A 17,571-nucleotide genomic window follows, 5' to 3' on the forward strand; every position below is an offset into this window, starting at 1 on the left:
TAGCATTCTCTCATAACTTTTTGTATTTCTGTGGTGTCTGTAGTGAGTTTTCCTTTCTCATTTCTGATTCTGTTTATGTGTGTAAACTCTCTTTTTTTCTTGAAAAGTCTGGCTAGGGGGTTGTCTGTTTTGTTTATTTCCTCAAAGAACCAGCTCCTGCTTTCATTGATTCTTTCTCTTGTTTTATTCTTCTTGATTTTATTTATTTCTGCTCTAATCTTTATTATGTCCCTCCTTCTACTGACTTTGGTCCTCATTTGTTTTTCTTTTTTGAGTTTCATTAATTGTGGGTTTAGACTATTCATATGAGATTTTTCTTCTTTCCTGAGGTAGGCCCATATTGCAATATATTTCCCTCTTGGCATGGCCTTCGCTGCATCCCACAGATTTTGCTGTGTTGAGTTATTGTTGTCATTAGTCTCCATATATTGCTTGATCTCTGTTTTTATTTGGTCATTGATCCATTGATTATTTAGGAGCATATTATTAAGCCTCCATGTGTTTGTAGGGTTTTTCCTTTTCTTTGCATAATTTATTTCTAGTTTCATACCTTTGTGGTCTGAGAAGCTGGTTGGTACAATTTCAATGCTTCTAAATTTACTGAGGCTCTTTTTATGGCCTAGTATATGATCTATTCTGGAAAATGTGCACTTGAGAAGAATGTGTCCTGATGCTTTTGGATGTAGAGTTCTGTAGATGTCTGTTAGGTCCAACTATTCTAATGTATTGTTAACGGCCTTTGTCTCCTTACTTATTTTCTACCTGGTTGATCTGTCCTTTGGAGTGAGTAGTATATTGAAGTCTCCTAAAATGAATGCATTGCATTCTATTTCCCCCTTTAATTCTGTTGGTGTTTGTTTCACATACTTAGGTGCTCCTATATTGGGTGCATAGATATTTATAATGGTTATATCCTCCTGTTGGTCTGACCCCTTTATCATTATGTAATGTCCTTCTTTGTCTCTTGTTACTTTCTTTGTTTTGAAGTCTATTTTGTCTGATACAAGTATGGCAACTCCTACTTTTTTCTCCTTATTAGTTGCATGAAATATCCTTTTCCATCTCTTCACTTTCAGTCTGTATATGTCTTTGGGTTTGAAGTGAGTATCTTGTAGGCAGCATATACATGGGTCTTGTTTTTTTATCCATTCAGTGATTCTATGTCTTTTGATTAGTACATTCATAACATTTACATTTAGGGTGATTATCGATAGGTATGTAGTTTTTGCTGTTGCAGGCTTTAGATTTGTGGTTACCAAAGGTTCAAGGGTAACTTCCTTACTATCTAAATGTCTAATTTAACTCACTTAGTATGCTATTACAAACACAATCTGAAGGCTCTTTTTTTTCCCTCCTTTTTCTTCCTCCTACATTCTTTATATATTAGATACCATATTCTGTACTCTTTGTCTTTTCCTTGACTGACTTTGAGGGTAATTGATTTAGTTTTGCATCTGCTTAGTAATTAATTATTCTACTGTCTTTACTGTGGTTTTATTTCCCATGCTGACAGCTATTTAGCCTTAGAAATACTTCCATATATCACAGTCCCTCCAAAATACACTGTAGAGATGTTTTGTGGGAGATAAATTCTCTCAGCTTTTGCTTATCTGGAAACTATTTAATCCCTCTTTCAAATTTAAATGATAACCTTGTCAGGTAGAGTATTCTTGGTTCGAGGCCCTTCTGCTTCCTTGCATTAAATATATCATGCCACTCCCTTCTGGCCTGTAAGATTTCTGTTGAGAAGTCTGATGATAGCCTGATGGGTTTTCCTTTGTATGTGATCTTTTTTCTCTCTCTCTGGCTGCTTTTAATATTCTGTCCTTATCCTTGATCTTTGCCATTTTAATTATTATATGCCTTGGTGTTGTCTTCCTTGGGTCCCTCATGTTGGGAGATCTTTGCACCTCCATGGCCTGAGAGACTATCTCCTTTCTCAGATTGGGGAAATTTTCAGCAATTACCTCCTCCAAGACTTTCTATCCCTTTTACTCTCTCTTCTTCATCTGGTACCTCTACAGTGCGAATATTGTTCCCTTTTGATTGGTCACACAGTTCTCTCAATATTCTTTCATTTCTAGAGATCCTTTTTTCTTTATTTGCCTAAGCTTCTTCATATTACTGTTCTCTAATTTATATTTCATTTACTGTCTCCTCTGCCTTATCTAATCTGCTTTTAAATCCTGTATTTAAGATACTGTACACTCTTGAATGTTTGTATCTCATTCCTGAATTTCTCCCTGAGTTCTTGAATATTTTTTTGTAGCTCCATGAGCATGTTTATGATTTTTATTTTGAAATATCTTTCAAAGATTGATGAGTTCAGTTTCACTTGGTCCTCTTTCTGGTGTTTGTGGGATTTTGGTTTGAACCAGATTCCTTTGACGTTTCATATTTGTATGTGGTATCCTCTAGTGCCCAGAAGCTCTACTCCCTGGAGCTGCTCAGCCCCTGGAACAATGTCAGGGTTCACAGGGGAGCGTCACTGGCACCCTGGTCCATGAGGTCTGTTCATTTCCCTGGGTGCATGCAGTCTCGTGCAGCCTTCTTTCCTGCTGCTCTTTCAGGATTAGTTGTATTAAGTATATTTTCATATTACATGTGGTTTGGGGAGGAGTCCTTTGTCTCACCTCTCATGCCGCCATCTTTAATCAAGTTAATAAGACATTTTAGCAAGATGACTGAATACAAAATGAATTTTCAAAATCATATTGTATTTTTATATATCAGAAATAATTAAAATGAAAACATTTTTAAAATATCAACTATGATAGCATAACATATATGCAGTATCTAAGAACAAATCTTAAGAATATTCCAATCTCTATATGGAAACTATAAACTTTATTGAGTGAATTTACAGACCTGAATACATAGAGAGATATGCCATATCTATGCAATTTGGAAGATCTCAACACTGGAAATATTTCAACTCTTCCAAAATAAATTACAAAATCAGTGCAATCCCAATAAAAATCACTAGCAGTTTATTTGTAGGATTTGAGAAGCTGATGCTAAAATTGATAAGGAAACAGAAATGATCAAGGATAGGCATGCTACTCTTGAAGAAGCAAGAATAAGCAAGAATTATTCTGTGACAAGACTAATAAAAAACAATGTTTAATATAGTGTGATATTGACACAACAGTGGTCAAAAGACAAATAGAACAAAATAGACTGAAATAGACCTATACAACACTGCTGATAAATGACAAAGATGGCACTGCAAAGCAGTGGGGGAAAGACTGTCCTTTCAATAAATGGTTCTGGGACATTCAAACATCTGTGAGAACAAATGAAATCGTGCTTCTATTTTACACTGTAAAATATCTATTTCAAGTAGATTATAAAGTTAAATGTGAAACTCAAAACTGAAAATCTTTTAAAAGACTGTACTGGAGAATACCTTTAAGACCTCAGGATATGGAAGAATTTCTTAAATAAGAGGCAAAAGGCATTAAAGATAAAAAAATTTAACTACATTAATCTTTGTTGACCATAGAGGTGAGAGAGAAGATAATGAACTAGATCAGAAAATGACAGCAAAGTGAAAGAGGAATATATTTAAATGGAATGAATTCCACAATGTTGGAAAAGAAGTGGTCTGAAATGGCAATGGTATACTAGAGAGAGAGTGTGTGAGCCAATTCTTGTTATGTATGGTAGTCGTGTTCTATAAAGTTGCCATGAGCACTGAATTAGTGAATGCTGAAACACTGCTTCCAGGGAAAATAGTCACATTTTTATCAACCAAGCAATACATAACCTTGTTTTGAGCATTCTTGTTTAAAGATAATTTATTTAATATATCAATATACTGTAACAGCAGTATAACTCATACCTGAATGAAGCTTATCGAACATATTTTCTCTGTAAGGTGCACACAGCCTTCTTGCACTCAACACTAGACAGCACTGCAGCACTACACCTGAGGGACTATTTTAAACAGTGAAATCACCAACAAAAAAAACAAAAATGTAAAAAAAATAACACTAAATAGAAAACAGAATACAAAAAGGACACTTGTGTACAGCAGAAGAACTAAAACAAGAAGTCAGAATAGCTGCCTTTTTCAACCCCAACTGGGAACATACTCATCATGTGATTGAAATTTTGTACCACTCTGCACATGCCATGAATGACCATGAAAGCACTCTGGGGTTACAAATATATTGCAGTGAGTAGGTGAATTCATAAGTGTGGAATCCTTCACTGAGGATTGGCTGAATATATATATTCTCTGAAAAGCACCATATGAAGCTCTGAATGAAATGGGTAAGAGGGTGCAGAAGAGAGGGGCTTGCATTTCGAGGAATACCCAAGCTTGAGATAAATGAAAGGAGTATTTGGAACCAACTGACCCCAACATTCCAAATCAAACCCTAATTAATAAACACTAAAGCTCTTTTGGAGAATTTTATGCTTTGACATATTTGTTTGTCATAGCATTAGGTCTGGAGTTGGAAATATATTCAACATGTTCAAACATCATTGTGTCCCAAACTGTTACTTCTTTAGGATAATTCTTAGAAATGAAAGTGGGCTAACATTTAGCCACAAATTTTGTTATTTATAATGTGATGTTTTTATAATGAGAATGGGGGGAGACCATTAATAGGAAACTTGTTAAGTTATGCTCTACCCATAAAATTGATTATCATTGGTAAAGGAGTAGTGCCTTGGAAATACCTCCCGATGTATGTCACCAATTTCCAACTCTAGCTCTGCGCTTGCTCTCCAAGCCTGATCTCCAGGGACAGGTAGGGGAAGGTAGGATCCTGTAAGAAGACAGATAGAAAAGCAGGCACTGTCAAAGAATGAAGGATCACTTTAGCTGCCTTTTAACAATCAAGCTCACAGATGTCTACCTGTAGAATGAAGAAGATATCCTTGTCTCCTACTAAAACTTCTTCCTAAAACTGGAGTTGGGAAGGACTTAATGGATTATGAAGAAGGAGTGATACGGAGAAGAGATAAAGTTGGAGAGGTAAACAGGAACTACATCATAAAAGACTTTGTAAGCAATAGTAAGGAATTCATATTTTCTTAGACACGGTTGAAAGGCGTTAGGTAAAGAAGTGTCATGAACTAATCTATATTTTTTTCCAAAAATCAATACAGTGTGGAAAAATGATTGAAAGGAGGTAAAAGAAAATACAGGGAGACAAATAACTATACGACTGTTTTAGTCCTAGTGGAAAAATGATGATGGCTTGGAGTGGGGGGAGTTAGAATAGCAATGGAAAGAAAAAGATGGATTTAAGACCCATTTTGGAGAAGACAATTCTCTAAAATGCTAAAATTGACTATCACAGTGGTGATATTAAGATTATTTCCCCCTTCATGTTATTCTCCAAGTTTTTATTAAAATAAAAAACATTTGCTTTAAACAGGAGGAACAAAATAGCAGTAGACTCATAGACACCAAGAAGGGACTAGTGGTTACCAAAGGGGAGAGGTTGGGGGAGGGAGGGAGAAGGGGATCAAGGGGCACAATGGTTCATAATCACACTACAGGCTGGTCACGGGGGCAGCAGTACAGCACAGAGAATACAGTTAATGATTCTGTAATGTCTTACTACATTGATAAGGGGGTGAGGAGTTAATAATATAGGTTAACTGTTGAACCACTGTGTTGTACATTTGAAACCAATATAAGATTGTATATCAATGATACTTTAATTTTTAAAAATTTGCTTTAAAAATAATTAAAACCTAAAATAAACAAGTAAGATACTTCTAACCAGACTCATGTCTAATATTTGTAGGATCCAGAGCAAGAATATAAATGAAACCCCATACCCATATTCCTAAAAATTTTAGTTATGAAACATTCTACTAAATAAATGTTTAATCCACATACCTTGACAAAATAAAAATACATGTGTAAAGCTATAATTTTAAAAAAACAAAGTTGACCAGACATCAAAGACAATTCAATTTAAGTATTATTGCACATTTCTGGATATAATGTTGATAAGCTGACAAAGTATAGATGAATAACAAAACAAAGACATACATAATTCATAAATAACAATATATTAGATAAAGTTTCTTTTTCTTACCTTAATTTCATCAAAAGCATTAGTTACATTGTTATAAACAAGCTTTTTTCATAATTTGTGTCATATTGCCAGTAAGGATCTAAAGGATTAAAAATAAAATATAATTTACTCAACATGTATAAAATTTGAAGATACTGTCACCAAAATATATATATAAAACATGAAAACTCAATTAAAATGATTCACATATTTTTTCAAATATTACCTTTCTAAACTGACCAAAATTATCTACAGAATTAAAAGGCAATATATAAATCATAATTAACAAATACCAAATTTTAGGTAAAATTATTGTAATAAAGTTGAAACTTATGTAAATATTTTAAAAACTAATTAAATCATATTATGTGGTTTTATAAAAGCAGAACTACTCACAATTCTAGGGTTCAAGGCTCATCCATTGCCAATGTCAACACATATGTCTGGACCTTTGTATGTAAACTTTAAGAGCAATATGAATTGTTTAATATTGCAAAATATTCCTCAGCTGCTATGGACCACTGTTACAATTATCACCCTGATTTGTGAATAGGGCCACAAACTGGAACATAAAGACAAATAAGACAATGGATGGTTAGCAGTACTGGAAAATAATAATTCATTATGCAAGAATCTATTGCATTTATGCTAGGTTAATCAGTTTGTCTTTTCTTGCACGTAAGAACTTTTGCCATACAAATCTTCCTCGTACTCCAAAGCCGTCCATAACCAACACCAACACCCACAGCCTTGATGACGTTCAGACACATCACCTTTTGTTTCAAGAGCATCGGCAAGTAAGGAAGAGAAGTATACCTGGGGCTGGAACGGTGTCAGTCACTAAAGTAAATGTCTGGATTTCAGACTGTGCTCTCCCAGTGCTGAATGCTGGATCCCACATGACACTTTTTGAACGTTTGTGCTATGTGGGTCCCCTAAGTACAAGATCACAGCAGGGCCCGTCTTGCCCAGGTCTTAAGGTGATACTCTAAACTTTAGTGAGTAAATAGGCCATCTAGGATCTACTGAAATCTAAGGAAAAAACAGTGATTCAAGCAGTTCAGTCGTAACAGAATTTCTTTTTAAAATGCATATCATGAGAGAGCTATTAACAGAGTATTCTTAACAGAGGGAAACATAGCTGTAACGCAGTGAGAAAAAAACTGGAAGCCTTTTTTTACCAAGCTTCTGGTATAATCAGTGCATTATAACACAGATGACTGGGACTTTGAGTTTAGATACTACTTACATATTTTTAAATGCTTCTCAATCTTGATTTTCCCTAATATGGTAAAAGTATGAGCTCAGAGAACATTAAAAATTAAAGACAGTAAAATGTTATATAACTAAAAATTAAGCATTTATTATAAGAAAGCAAATATCAAAGTTGTAAGGATTCTAGAGAGAGAGGAGAAATCAGTTTAAGTTTTGTCTTCAGATACTTTTATCAACTACATTGTCTGCCATCCAAGGCAGTCTATAAACTAACTTTTTGCAATTAAAACAGTGAATTTTAACTGAGGCAAACAAAACCTTGATGCTCACTAAATTTTATCATCAGTAAGGACAACACAGGTTTATACCAAATATCCCCTTAAAATTAAAAAAAACTACTCTGGTTTCACCATTTCTCAATCTCTCACACTCGTTCTAGACTTTCTTTAGGAAGAGATAAAGCAATAGAAAAAATTAAATCTGCTCTTAGCCTGGATTATTTACTTCTACTAAGGGAAATTCTTAAAAACAATAATAGCTACCACTTATTGAATATCTACTATGTGCTATTAGTAACCTTCAAAATAATCCTGATAGATAGATGGCAATATTCACCTTACAGAAAAGGAATGAAAAAGCTCAGAGCTCAAGGTGACCCAGTTAGGTAATATGAGAGAATTCAGGTTAAGAGCAAGCACTGTCCTACCAAGTTGCTCCTCAAAATCTTCACCAATATCACAAATGACTAAAATGATTTCTTAGTATCCACCAACCCTTGTGGCCACCACTAGTTTTTCCCAGTATTGTACATACAGCAAAGATACTTGTTTTTCAATAAGCCCTGAACTCTTTCAAAGTTTGCTATTCTCTATACTTCAAGTAAAAACAGTTAAATAAGCAATGGAATACCACTAAAAAGTGGCCAGAGAAAGAAGACATATGGGCCCTGAACTACTATGACCACGTCTGCTGGACGAGATTGGCTACCGCTCCCACGGCTGCACACCCCCATCCCCACTGCCACCTCCTCTATCCAGCCAGTGACTTGGCAGGGTTCTATAAAACAAACACACAATTTCAATGGTGTTGACTACCTCGGAATTTTGAGTTTTTATTGTTTAGTTTGGTATATAGGGCAGGGAAACAGAAGTGATTCACATGGCTTAGTTCTACAATTCCAGGCTCCATCGCTGAATCCTTCGGTTAGGAAATGTTTCAGAATGCCGCTTGTCTGTCCACTGGGTCATGCCGGAAATATCTTCAACCACACTTGATACTCCATAACCTTGTTGTTCAAAGCCTTCAAACACTCTCATTATAAGAAAATATTTCTTATATTTAATATAAATCTCTTTTTTTTCAGTTTTTGCAACGATAAGGAATAACCTTCTTGCAAACTTTTCTAATATTGAAGAGGACTGTTCAGTCCCCCACTTTTATTTAAGCAGCTTAATTGTCAGTTTAAAAGTGGCTGATGAAAATCTTAAATAATAATCCATACTCTCTGAGGAACATGGGTTAATTTTAATTTTAAAAGCATTTTTTTAATCTCATAAATTATAGCAAAATCAGAAATAAAACCTGTCTCTTAACTGTTAGTGAATTCTCTAAGAACAACAATTCATGCTTACTAATAATTTTCCATGATTATTTAAATAAAGTGTCTGATTCTAGCAAAGCTAATTTTTCAGGAAGTGCAAAGTTATTATATATGCCAGAAAATGCCACAGATCTTCAAGAAGCACCCTTATCATCTCTATAAGGTGACTGAAAATGACATTTGAATACATCTTTTAAACAGCTCCATCTAATTTCACTGCTGCTGAGATTTCTGACTCCTCCCTTCTGGCTCTTCAGTGGCCTTCAGATTCTACCAGATTCCAGAGCTCAATCCTCTGTGCGATGATTTCAACTCTGGCAGCAGCTTCTGAAATGAGGCTATGGATTATTTGGTGGGTAAATAAGCCAAGAAGGGAGAAGAGAATGTTGTGACTTGGAGGAGAAGCTAGTATGTCATCTTTTGACAGAGAAATAAACTTAGAAAAATAATCACAGAAATGAAGAAAGAAAACACGTAGAAGATGAAAAGAACAGAAACAGAGCTTGCAATTTCCAACAGGTAAGAAACTGGGAAACAAACCTCTATTATGCTAAAGAAAAATCTTGCAAATGTGTTTTTCAAATATTTATTTCATGTTAAAATAATCCAGCTTTAAAATATGTGAGATCATTAAAAGTTAGAACCATTGTGCTTTCAGGCCTAATTTACCAGATGTCTTCTTGCTTATGTGACCTAAAAAACAACCCCACAAGCTCTAGAATGCACCATTTTAAGAAAGTTATCAAAAGAAATCACCACATGCTAGTATTAGCACAATGGAGCTTTAATTACTTTTTGTTTATGTTTGTAAATAAACATAAATACCTGGTAAACTTATTTCATTGGCAGAGTTGAGCTTTCCTTTCTGAATACATTTCATGTGCTGTTATTTTAAAGAATTAAAAACCTCAATATTCTCTATAATGACAAGCTCAGTCATAAGCTTCACAGAAAATGAAAGCCAATTCAGACAAACTGTGCTAGCTTGATTTTAAAGATAAATATTAGGCTTTGGGAAATAAAATGTGTATATTTTCCACTAATAACTGAACTCAGGCAATTGTCAAATTCAAGGAAACACAGATAAGCATTCACCAGCAAAGAAAATCAAAGTACATATAATAAAAGAATGGATGAGCAAAGTTATCCCCAAATCTTAAAAGAAAACACACACTTCTGCAGTAGATACATGTGAAATTAGATTTTTTGGAATAGGTGAATAGTTGAATAGGATAGGGAGTTTGCATGATGTAGAATAACCAAGCCAATTACACTTTTTAATAAGGCTGTGAAAGAATAGGCATTCATCTCTTGATTCTTCTGTATTTACTTAATACGGTTCTCTGATCTCAGGTAAAATACTAAGAGTGTCTTTATAGAGATTCTTGTTATATTTACTTTCATGGAACACAAATGATTGAATTTTTTAATGAAATAACCAAATAAACTAGAAATACTGCTTTGTGCATGCTTTAGAAAGTAGAAGTCTTATTCATGGCTCTGCTACTAACTCTATTAACTACACAACACGAGCAAGTCATAGGGTCTTACAGTTGTCATGTCTGTAAAATCAGAAGTAAAGTATTATACCTATCTAGAGTGCAGGACTGCTGCAGATATCAAGTAAGACAGCCCACCTTCACAGCACTTTAATTCTTGAATGAATTAATAAATGGGGTGGTACTTAAAATCATTAAGCCCCAAAGAAGTCTGAGGTGTTATCCGTATCAACACAGCCATAAAATCTGTATTCCTGGAGGCTTAAGGAAAAGGAGAGAGAGCTCCATGAGGGAATGCTTGCAGTGTGGTCCTGGCCTATTCTGGGACCCACATACAGATTTGGGGGTGGGTATTATGTAAAACTTCACTTTGCCCAAGGCCACCAACTCCTTGAAGTTACATAGGAAATTGTTTAATATAAAAGACATAGAAAATGTTCCACTTATCTGCTTTTAAGATTAATAACAGCAAATACAAAAAAAATTTCAAAAAATATAAAACAGGAGGTAACAGAAAATAGTGGAAAGAGCATAAAACTGAGTGGGAAGAGCACATGTAGTTAACTGCAAAGCCACAACACCTGTGCAAATGAGCATAGCATGTCAGAAATGTAACAGTCTCTGCCAAGTCAAAATACCACAGCACCAAATGAAATACAACAAATAATCTAAAATATGCTTTAGTTTTTCTGTGTTATAGACAATTAAGGGAAAGGGGGAAACAGAGAAGAGAATGAGACAGGCAGAAAGAGAAGACGACAATGAGACAAGCAGAGAGTCCAAGGGGCAGATACACACAAACTCTACTCCTCAGTCTCCTCAAAAAGAGCTGTATGTTTAGACAGAGGGAGAGACACTAACAAAAGACATATTGACACAGAAATAAATATGCATATAGAGACTTTGGCACAATAATGTCCTTATTGTGTTCATCTTGACTTTTAAACACAAAACTACCAAAAATTATGTAATGTACTGTTGAACTTTTGCATTAAAAGGTATAAATGGAGCCAATTCAAGGCATGTGCCTTATGAGCTAGATACAATCAAGTTAAAAACTGAAGATTACCTACCTCCACCATATGCTACTCACATCTGGGGGTAGAATGTCAGTTTAGTAATTTGAAATCTCACATATCTGGGTCATTTCTAACCAAACAAGCCAAAGATGGAACTTCCCTAAAATAGAAATGTATTCCAAGAATTTTTTTATGAATCAAAGCTTAGCATTATTTTGCTTCCAGATAGGCAGGGTTTAAATATTTTAACTTAATAGTTACCAATTATGTAAAGTGTAAATCCTACACTGTCATGTCAAGTCCATATTGGAGATTTTCCTGTTCATCTTCTCTGTGCTGTGCAGCAGGCACTGGAGGATGCGACTCCAGCATTCCCTTCTGACTCCCTCCCAGATGAGGTCCATCTAACCTTCTGGCCTTTCTGATCTGCAAGCCTCTATGGGCATTTACAGACTGAGGAGCTCATTTGCACTTTGCTGCTGATCAGCAAAGAAGAGAGCAAAGAGGTTTCTACTAAATTTCAGACGTGCTGTTGCAAGGTGATGAGTGATCCCCACTGACTCAGCCCAGACAAGTCAGATCGACAAGAATGGGCAAGGGTTCCTGATGTTTATTACCGTCTCTATTACCAATCTGCTAGGAACCCCACAAAACTGTATGAATTCCACATCTGTAAGGAGAAAACTTATTCAGACCTTTCTTTGCAGGAGACCTATCTTTTCTTTCTTATAGACAATAAAAGTTGGGGAGTAAAAAAGTACAAGACTTTGCTGTTTTGTTTCACTTAAGCTAAGCTCTTGACTTCCGGTACTTTGGTTTCTGTCTATGAAATGGATATATAAGAAGCCCACCTCTTTCCAGCAAACCTGATGTTGGAGAAATAAATAGCACAGCAGATGTGGAAGCATTCACAGCTCTCCAGGGGATGGGGGTTAGGCCAATTCAGTCCAATCGACTGAAACACTCAACACGGGTAATAGTAACAGCGATATAGCGCACATGAGTTTGCCCAGTGTTTAACAGTTTATAGGTTGTTCGAACGATATTATTTCATTGACCCTTATACCAAGGCATGAAATAGGGAGGCTATTTTTTAAATTTCATTTGACAATTGAAGACTCTGAGGCCTAGAAAAGGGAAGTGACTTGCACGAGATCAAACAACTAGTTAGCAGGACATGTCAAGAAACATGCCAGAATGAGCATACCAATCGGTACATGCAATTACGGCCACTTCTTCTCATTCCTGCTCTCTGCCAAGTGAAGCCTGCTTGGTAGGAGGTCTTTGTAAACAATCAAAGCTTCCTACTTTTCATGTATAGTTCTGGTCCACTGACTGTCACAAAGAGCTTGAATCTTTCTTAACCTTCCCCTTCAGCCAGTACCTGTGAACTCTCGGTCTCTTTAACCCCTTAATCATCCAAGCCCTACCCCTTCATTGCGAACACCACTGTTTATAAATTGTGCTACTTCTACTTCTCACCACGTCACATCTGAGCCACAGATCTCTTCCTTGGGCCTTTCTTTATAAAATACTGTCTTTATCAACGGCGTCTATTCATCTGTGGGATTTTTATGGTGCTCTTCATTGTAGTGTTTATTGTTGAAATCCTAACAGATACAACAAGTATTCTTAAGGTGATTTATTTCCAATAAGAATCTGCTAAGCCTCTGAACTCAGAATATGAGAGCGGTCCAGGGTAATTTCAAACATCAAATAAAGGTTTGTTCTCTTTCATTCCTACTGCTCAGCTTCCTTGATCAATGTTGTTTTCTTCAAATTCCTAAAGAAGAAGTCAAGATGAGGGTTTTTTCCCTTTGTCTTCTTTCAATGTGTACTCTTTGCGACAGAAATCTTAGCACTTAGAATGGTGGGAAGTTCATTGTGCCTGTTGTGTATCCTGGTATGAATAATTCCACGGAAATTACAGCTCCCCTAAACCATGCTGGGCCATAGGATCACAGCAACCCCTTCCTCTGCACAGGAAGGGAGAATTGAAGGAACGCTTTCTAAATGAAGTAAATTCTGAGTAATAGCCCACAGGGCACTGACTACCTTGCCTTGATTTCCAGAATCTGAGCAATGTACCCAGAAACTGCCTGTGCACAGTATAGCTTCAGCCCTAGAGAGCGGGAAAATACAGAGATGAGAAGACGTAGGCTACGCCACAGCAGGCCTGATCAGTGTCCTTGCCTCCAGACTCAAGGCTATAGCCTAGCTCTGGGCAATGGAGGTAACAAATTCTATTCAGCACACTTATATTGACCACCTTCCATGTGCTCTATGCTGGGGCCAAGGGACAAACTCAGTTGTATGATCTTGTAGTCCTCCCAACAACTCAAATGGACATTGCTTATTCCCATTTTACAGGTAAGAAAACTGAGCAGAAAAGACAATTGACTTATGCCAAAGTCATACAGGCACCAAATAGTGAGACACCTGTCAGAACTCCAAATAGTACTCTGGCCTCCACAGTGCACACAGACACACACAAAAGACAGAAGGCAAGAGGAGTGAAAACATATATATGGGCTACCTTACACGATTAACAGAACGCTGTCATGTGCCTTTCCTCGTTAGCTCTAAAGGCTGTTCTGATGGGACAAATAAACACCCCGAGATGAGAGAAGGCACGGATAGAGAGACCTCCTGGATATCAATGTCAAGGACACTGTTCCACCACCGTTCCAGGTGGACAGGAAGAGGGAGAGCGAGAGCCGGCTCAGTGAGACCAAGAAGATCAACAAAACTGTTGAATTGTCCAGGTTATTAAGAACTTGCATTAATATTCTGGGTTCTGTTTAATTTTTTAGGGTCTCAAGAGCATATGCCAGTTGTTTATGATTTCCATCAAGCACAGAAAAAGATCGAGGAAGATCAAACCTTCCTAATTACTCACTGGAAGCCTCACAGCAAGTACTTCCCAAGAACTGATGGCCAAAATACCCACCCAAATACAAGTAAGCTTAGAAAAGCTCTTCTTACAACCCTGACATAATGGAACTTTCCCTAAACCATCCAGCATCTAATACAAACAATGCAAGGAGCAATGACTCCGCATTTTTCTACTTTGAGTCCTGTCAACCACCTTCTCTAGTCTTGCTCCTGTTACTCATAGTCTACACTGTGGTCTTCATCGTGGGCCTTTTTGGAAACCTCTCTCTCATCATTATCATCTTTAAGAAGCAGAGAGAAGCACAGAACGTCACCAACATACTGATTGCCAATCTCTCCCTCTCTGACATCTTGGTATGTGTCATGTGCATCCCTTTTACTGTCATCTACACTCTGATGGACCACTGGATATTTGGGGATACCATGTGTAAACTCACTTCTTATGTGCAGAGTGTCTCCATCTCTGTATCCATATTCTCACTTGTGTTAATCGCAGTTGAAAGATATCAGCTGATTGTGAACCCCCGTGGCTGGAAGCCCAGTGTGTCTCATGCCTACTGGGGTATCACACTGATTTGGCTATTTTCCCTTCTGCTGTCTATTCCTTTCCTCCTGTCCTACCACCTCACGGATGAGCCCTTCCACAACCTTTCTGTCCCCACTGACATCTACACCCACCGTGTGGCCTGTGTTGAGAACTGGCCCTCCAAAATGAACCAGCTCCTCTTTACCACCTCCCTGTTTATGCTCCAGTATTGTGTCCCTCTGAGCTTCATCCTCATCTGCTACCTGAAGATTATTATCTGCCTCCACAGGAGAAATGGGAAGGTGGACAGGAAGAGGGACAGCGAGAGCCGGCTCAGTGAGAACAAGAGGATCAGCACGATGTTGATCTCCATTGTGGTGACCTTTGGGGCCTGCTGGTTGCCCTTGAACATATTCAATATCATCTTTGACTGGTATCATGAGGTGCTAATGAGCTGCCACCATGACCTGGTATTTGTAGTTTGCCACTTGGTTGCTATGGTTTCTACTTGCATAAACCCTCTCTTTTATGGCTTTCTCAACAAAAATTTCCAGAAGGACCTGGTGGTGCTTATTCACCACTGCCAGGGCTTTGCACCTCGGAAAAGATATGAAAATATTGCCATCTCCACTATACACACAGATGAATCCAAGGGATCATTAAGATTGGCTCACACACCAACAAGAAGATAAAAACTGTTAAAATTTAATGCTAAAGCCCTTACTGAATGGGAGATGGGTTGGTAATGGTTGGGGATAGGGCAAGATGCATAAAGAAGAAACCAGAACCAAAAAAAAGCAACTTTATACTACCCAGTTTTGCTGTAGGCCTAACACACACACACACACACACACACACACACACTACCCCTCCTTTTATATTAGGAGAATGACTCTAAGAACTCAGACATCCTAGCTGCCATCATTTGTGGCAAAGAATGACACTGAGCAAGCAAGAGAGGTAAGCATCACTGATGACTGGGGAACAAAGTTCCCAGATCTTGCTATTCAATGGAATATCCACAGAAGTTATTACTAGTAAATATGCCTGGTAAAAACAATGTTATTAGTGTTCTAGCAATTTCACTTTTATATATGGAAATTGTAACTTTCCACCATATAACTCTTCAATTAGTTAACAAAGTAAGAAAGCCTCCTTCAGGATTTCTTAATTAGCTAACAAAGTTAAGTTTGGAATAGAAATTGAAGGAATGGTTTTAACTTAGCATTTAAACTCAGTATTGTAAGTATAATTAATTCCCATGCCTGGATCATATTCTCCAGTTTATGATGCCAGCACATTTTCTTCACTAGCAATACTAGTGGTACCACCAGAACTAGCCACAAACTCTTCAGCACTCCAGTTATGCTAGAAATCACATTAACTAACTTATTAATGGCCAATCTAGATAGAGCCTTAATTAAAAAATGGCTTTTTATCCCTAATTCTTTATGTATATTAAATAGGGATCATTATGACTCCACCATTGTGTCTAAGAGACTTCATCAGTAGCACTTTTATAATTAGCTCCAGATTTTTTTAAACCTCTCCTAAATCTTATGATGTAAACATTAACAAAAATCCCTCTCTTCCCACAGTCACTTACATAGGAGAATCGGCTAAATTGTTTTCAAAAAGGATACTAAGCTACTTACTGTTCAAATAGCCATTAGCCCAGTGACTTGTACTAAATTACAACCAGCTCTATCTCTTCTTTGGATAAATCTCACTCATACTATTGAATTTGAACTGCACCTTATTTGTATATTAAAAATGTAACTGTATGACTAAAGAAGATATGGTACATTTTCACAATGGAATATTATTCAGCCATAAGAAGAAAATAAATCCTACCATTTGCAACAACACGGATGGAGCTAGAGGGTATTATGCTCAGTGTAATATGCCAGGTGGAGAAAGACAAGTATCAAATGATTTCACTCATCTGTGGAGTATAAGAACAAAGAAAAAACTGAAGGAACAAAATAGCAGCAGAATCACAGAACCCAAGAATGGACTAACAGTTACCAAAGGGAAAGGGACTGGGGAGGATGGGTGGGAAGGGAGGGACAAGGGGGGAAAAGGGGCATTACGATTAGCACACATAATGTAGGGGCGGGACACGGGGACGGCTGTACAACACAGAGAAGACAAGTAGTGATTCTATAGCATCTTACTACACTGATGGACAGTGACTGTAATGGGGTTTGTTGGGGGGACTTGATGATGGGGCGAGTCTAGTAACCATACTGTTGCTCATGTAATTGTACATTAATGATACTAAATAAATAAATAAATAAATGTAACTATCTTCATTTTAAATACAAGATAATGTTTCTCTGAATCCCTGTGATCTTTCTATTGTAGTTTTTTCCCTTGAATGTTAGGTTCATGTTTTCCCCTCCTGAAAAATCTCTCCTCTCTCCCCTCCCCTCCTTCCTCTCTCTATCTTTTCCTTCTCTTCAGAATTTCTATTCGCTCTGTTATATCATTCTGGGAAAAGCACTGCAGGACACCTGAATGAAATAAAAGGTAACAATCTCACAGCATTAGGTGCAAATAAAAACTCTTATCTAAAAACCAATTTCAAATGGTATCACCTTAGAATCCTGAGGTGCAGGCCTGTGGCCCCTTAGCCCAGGGGGTGGTCAAGGTCCCCTAGATACCTTTTCAATCTCCAGTGACAGATAGTGGTTAGTCCTATAATTAAGATCCAATGTAATATTTTACTTACTTGATAAATATATATATTGATTCTCACTTCCATTAC

The 17,571-nt window shown here is 36.9% G+C and overlaps 1 protein-coding gene and 1 long non-coding RNA gene across 2 annotated transcripts in view; one reads left to right on the forward strand and one right to left on the reverse strand.

Moving 5' to 3' along the window:
• Positions 1 to 2,874: 2,874 nt before the first annotated feature.
• Positions 2,875 to 17,571, reverse strand: part of LOC140846174 (uncharacterized) — a 77,521-nt gene continuing 62,824 nt past the window's right edge. The window contains exons 5-8 of the long non-coding RNA XR_012125086.1: positions 6,444 to 6,609; positions 6,069 to 6,147; positions 4,682 to 4,781; positions 2,875 to 3,939 (exon numbers count right to left, since the gene is read on the reverse strand). This is a non-coding gene — a long non-coding RNA (uncharacterized lncRNA). The remainder of the gene's footprint in view (positions 3,940 to 4,681; positions 4,782 to 6,068; positions 6,148 to 6,443; positions 6,610 to 17,571) is intronic.
• Positions 8,523 to 17,332, forward strand: LOC108403077 (neuropeptide Y receptor type 6). Its single transcript, XM_017670006.3, has 2 exons — positions 8,523 to 9,381; positions 14,194 to 17,332. The coding sequence occupies exon 2, from the start codon at positions 14,378 to 14,380 to the stop codon at positions 15,491 to 15,493; it is 1,116 nt and encodes a 371-aa protein (XP_017525495.1). The 5' UTR covers positions 8,523 to 9,381; positions 14,194 to 14,377; the 3' UTR covers positions 15,494 to 17,332.

This window comes from Manis javanica, chromosome 14, assembly GCF_040802235.1.
Source record: "Manis javanica isolate MJ-LG chromosome 14, MJ_LKY, whole genome shotgun sequence".
Lineage (NCBI taxonomy): Eukaryota > Metazoa > Chordata > Mammalia > Pholidota > Manidae > Manis > Manis javanica.

What these genes read in the sequence shown, in the direction of transcription:
- LOC108403077 (XM_017670006.3), top strand. Translation starts at nt 14,378, where the DNA reads ATGGAACTTTCCCTAAACCATCCAGCATCTAATACAAACAATGCAAGG.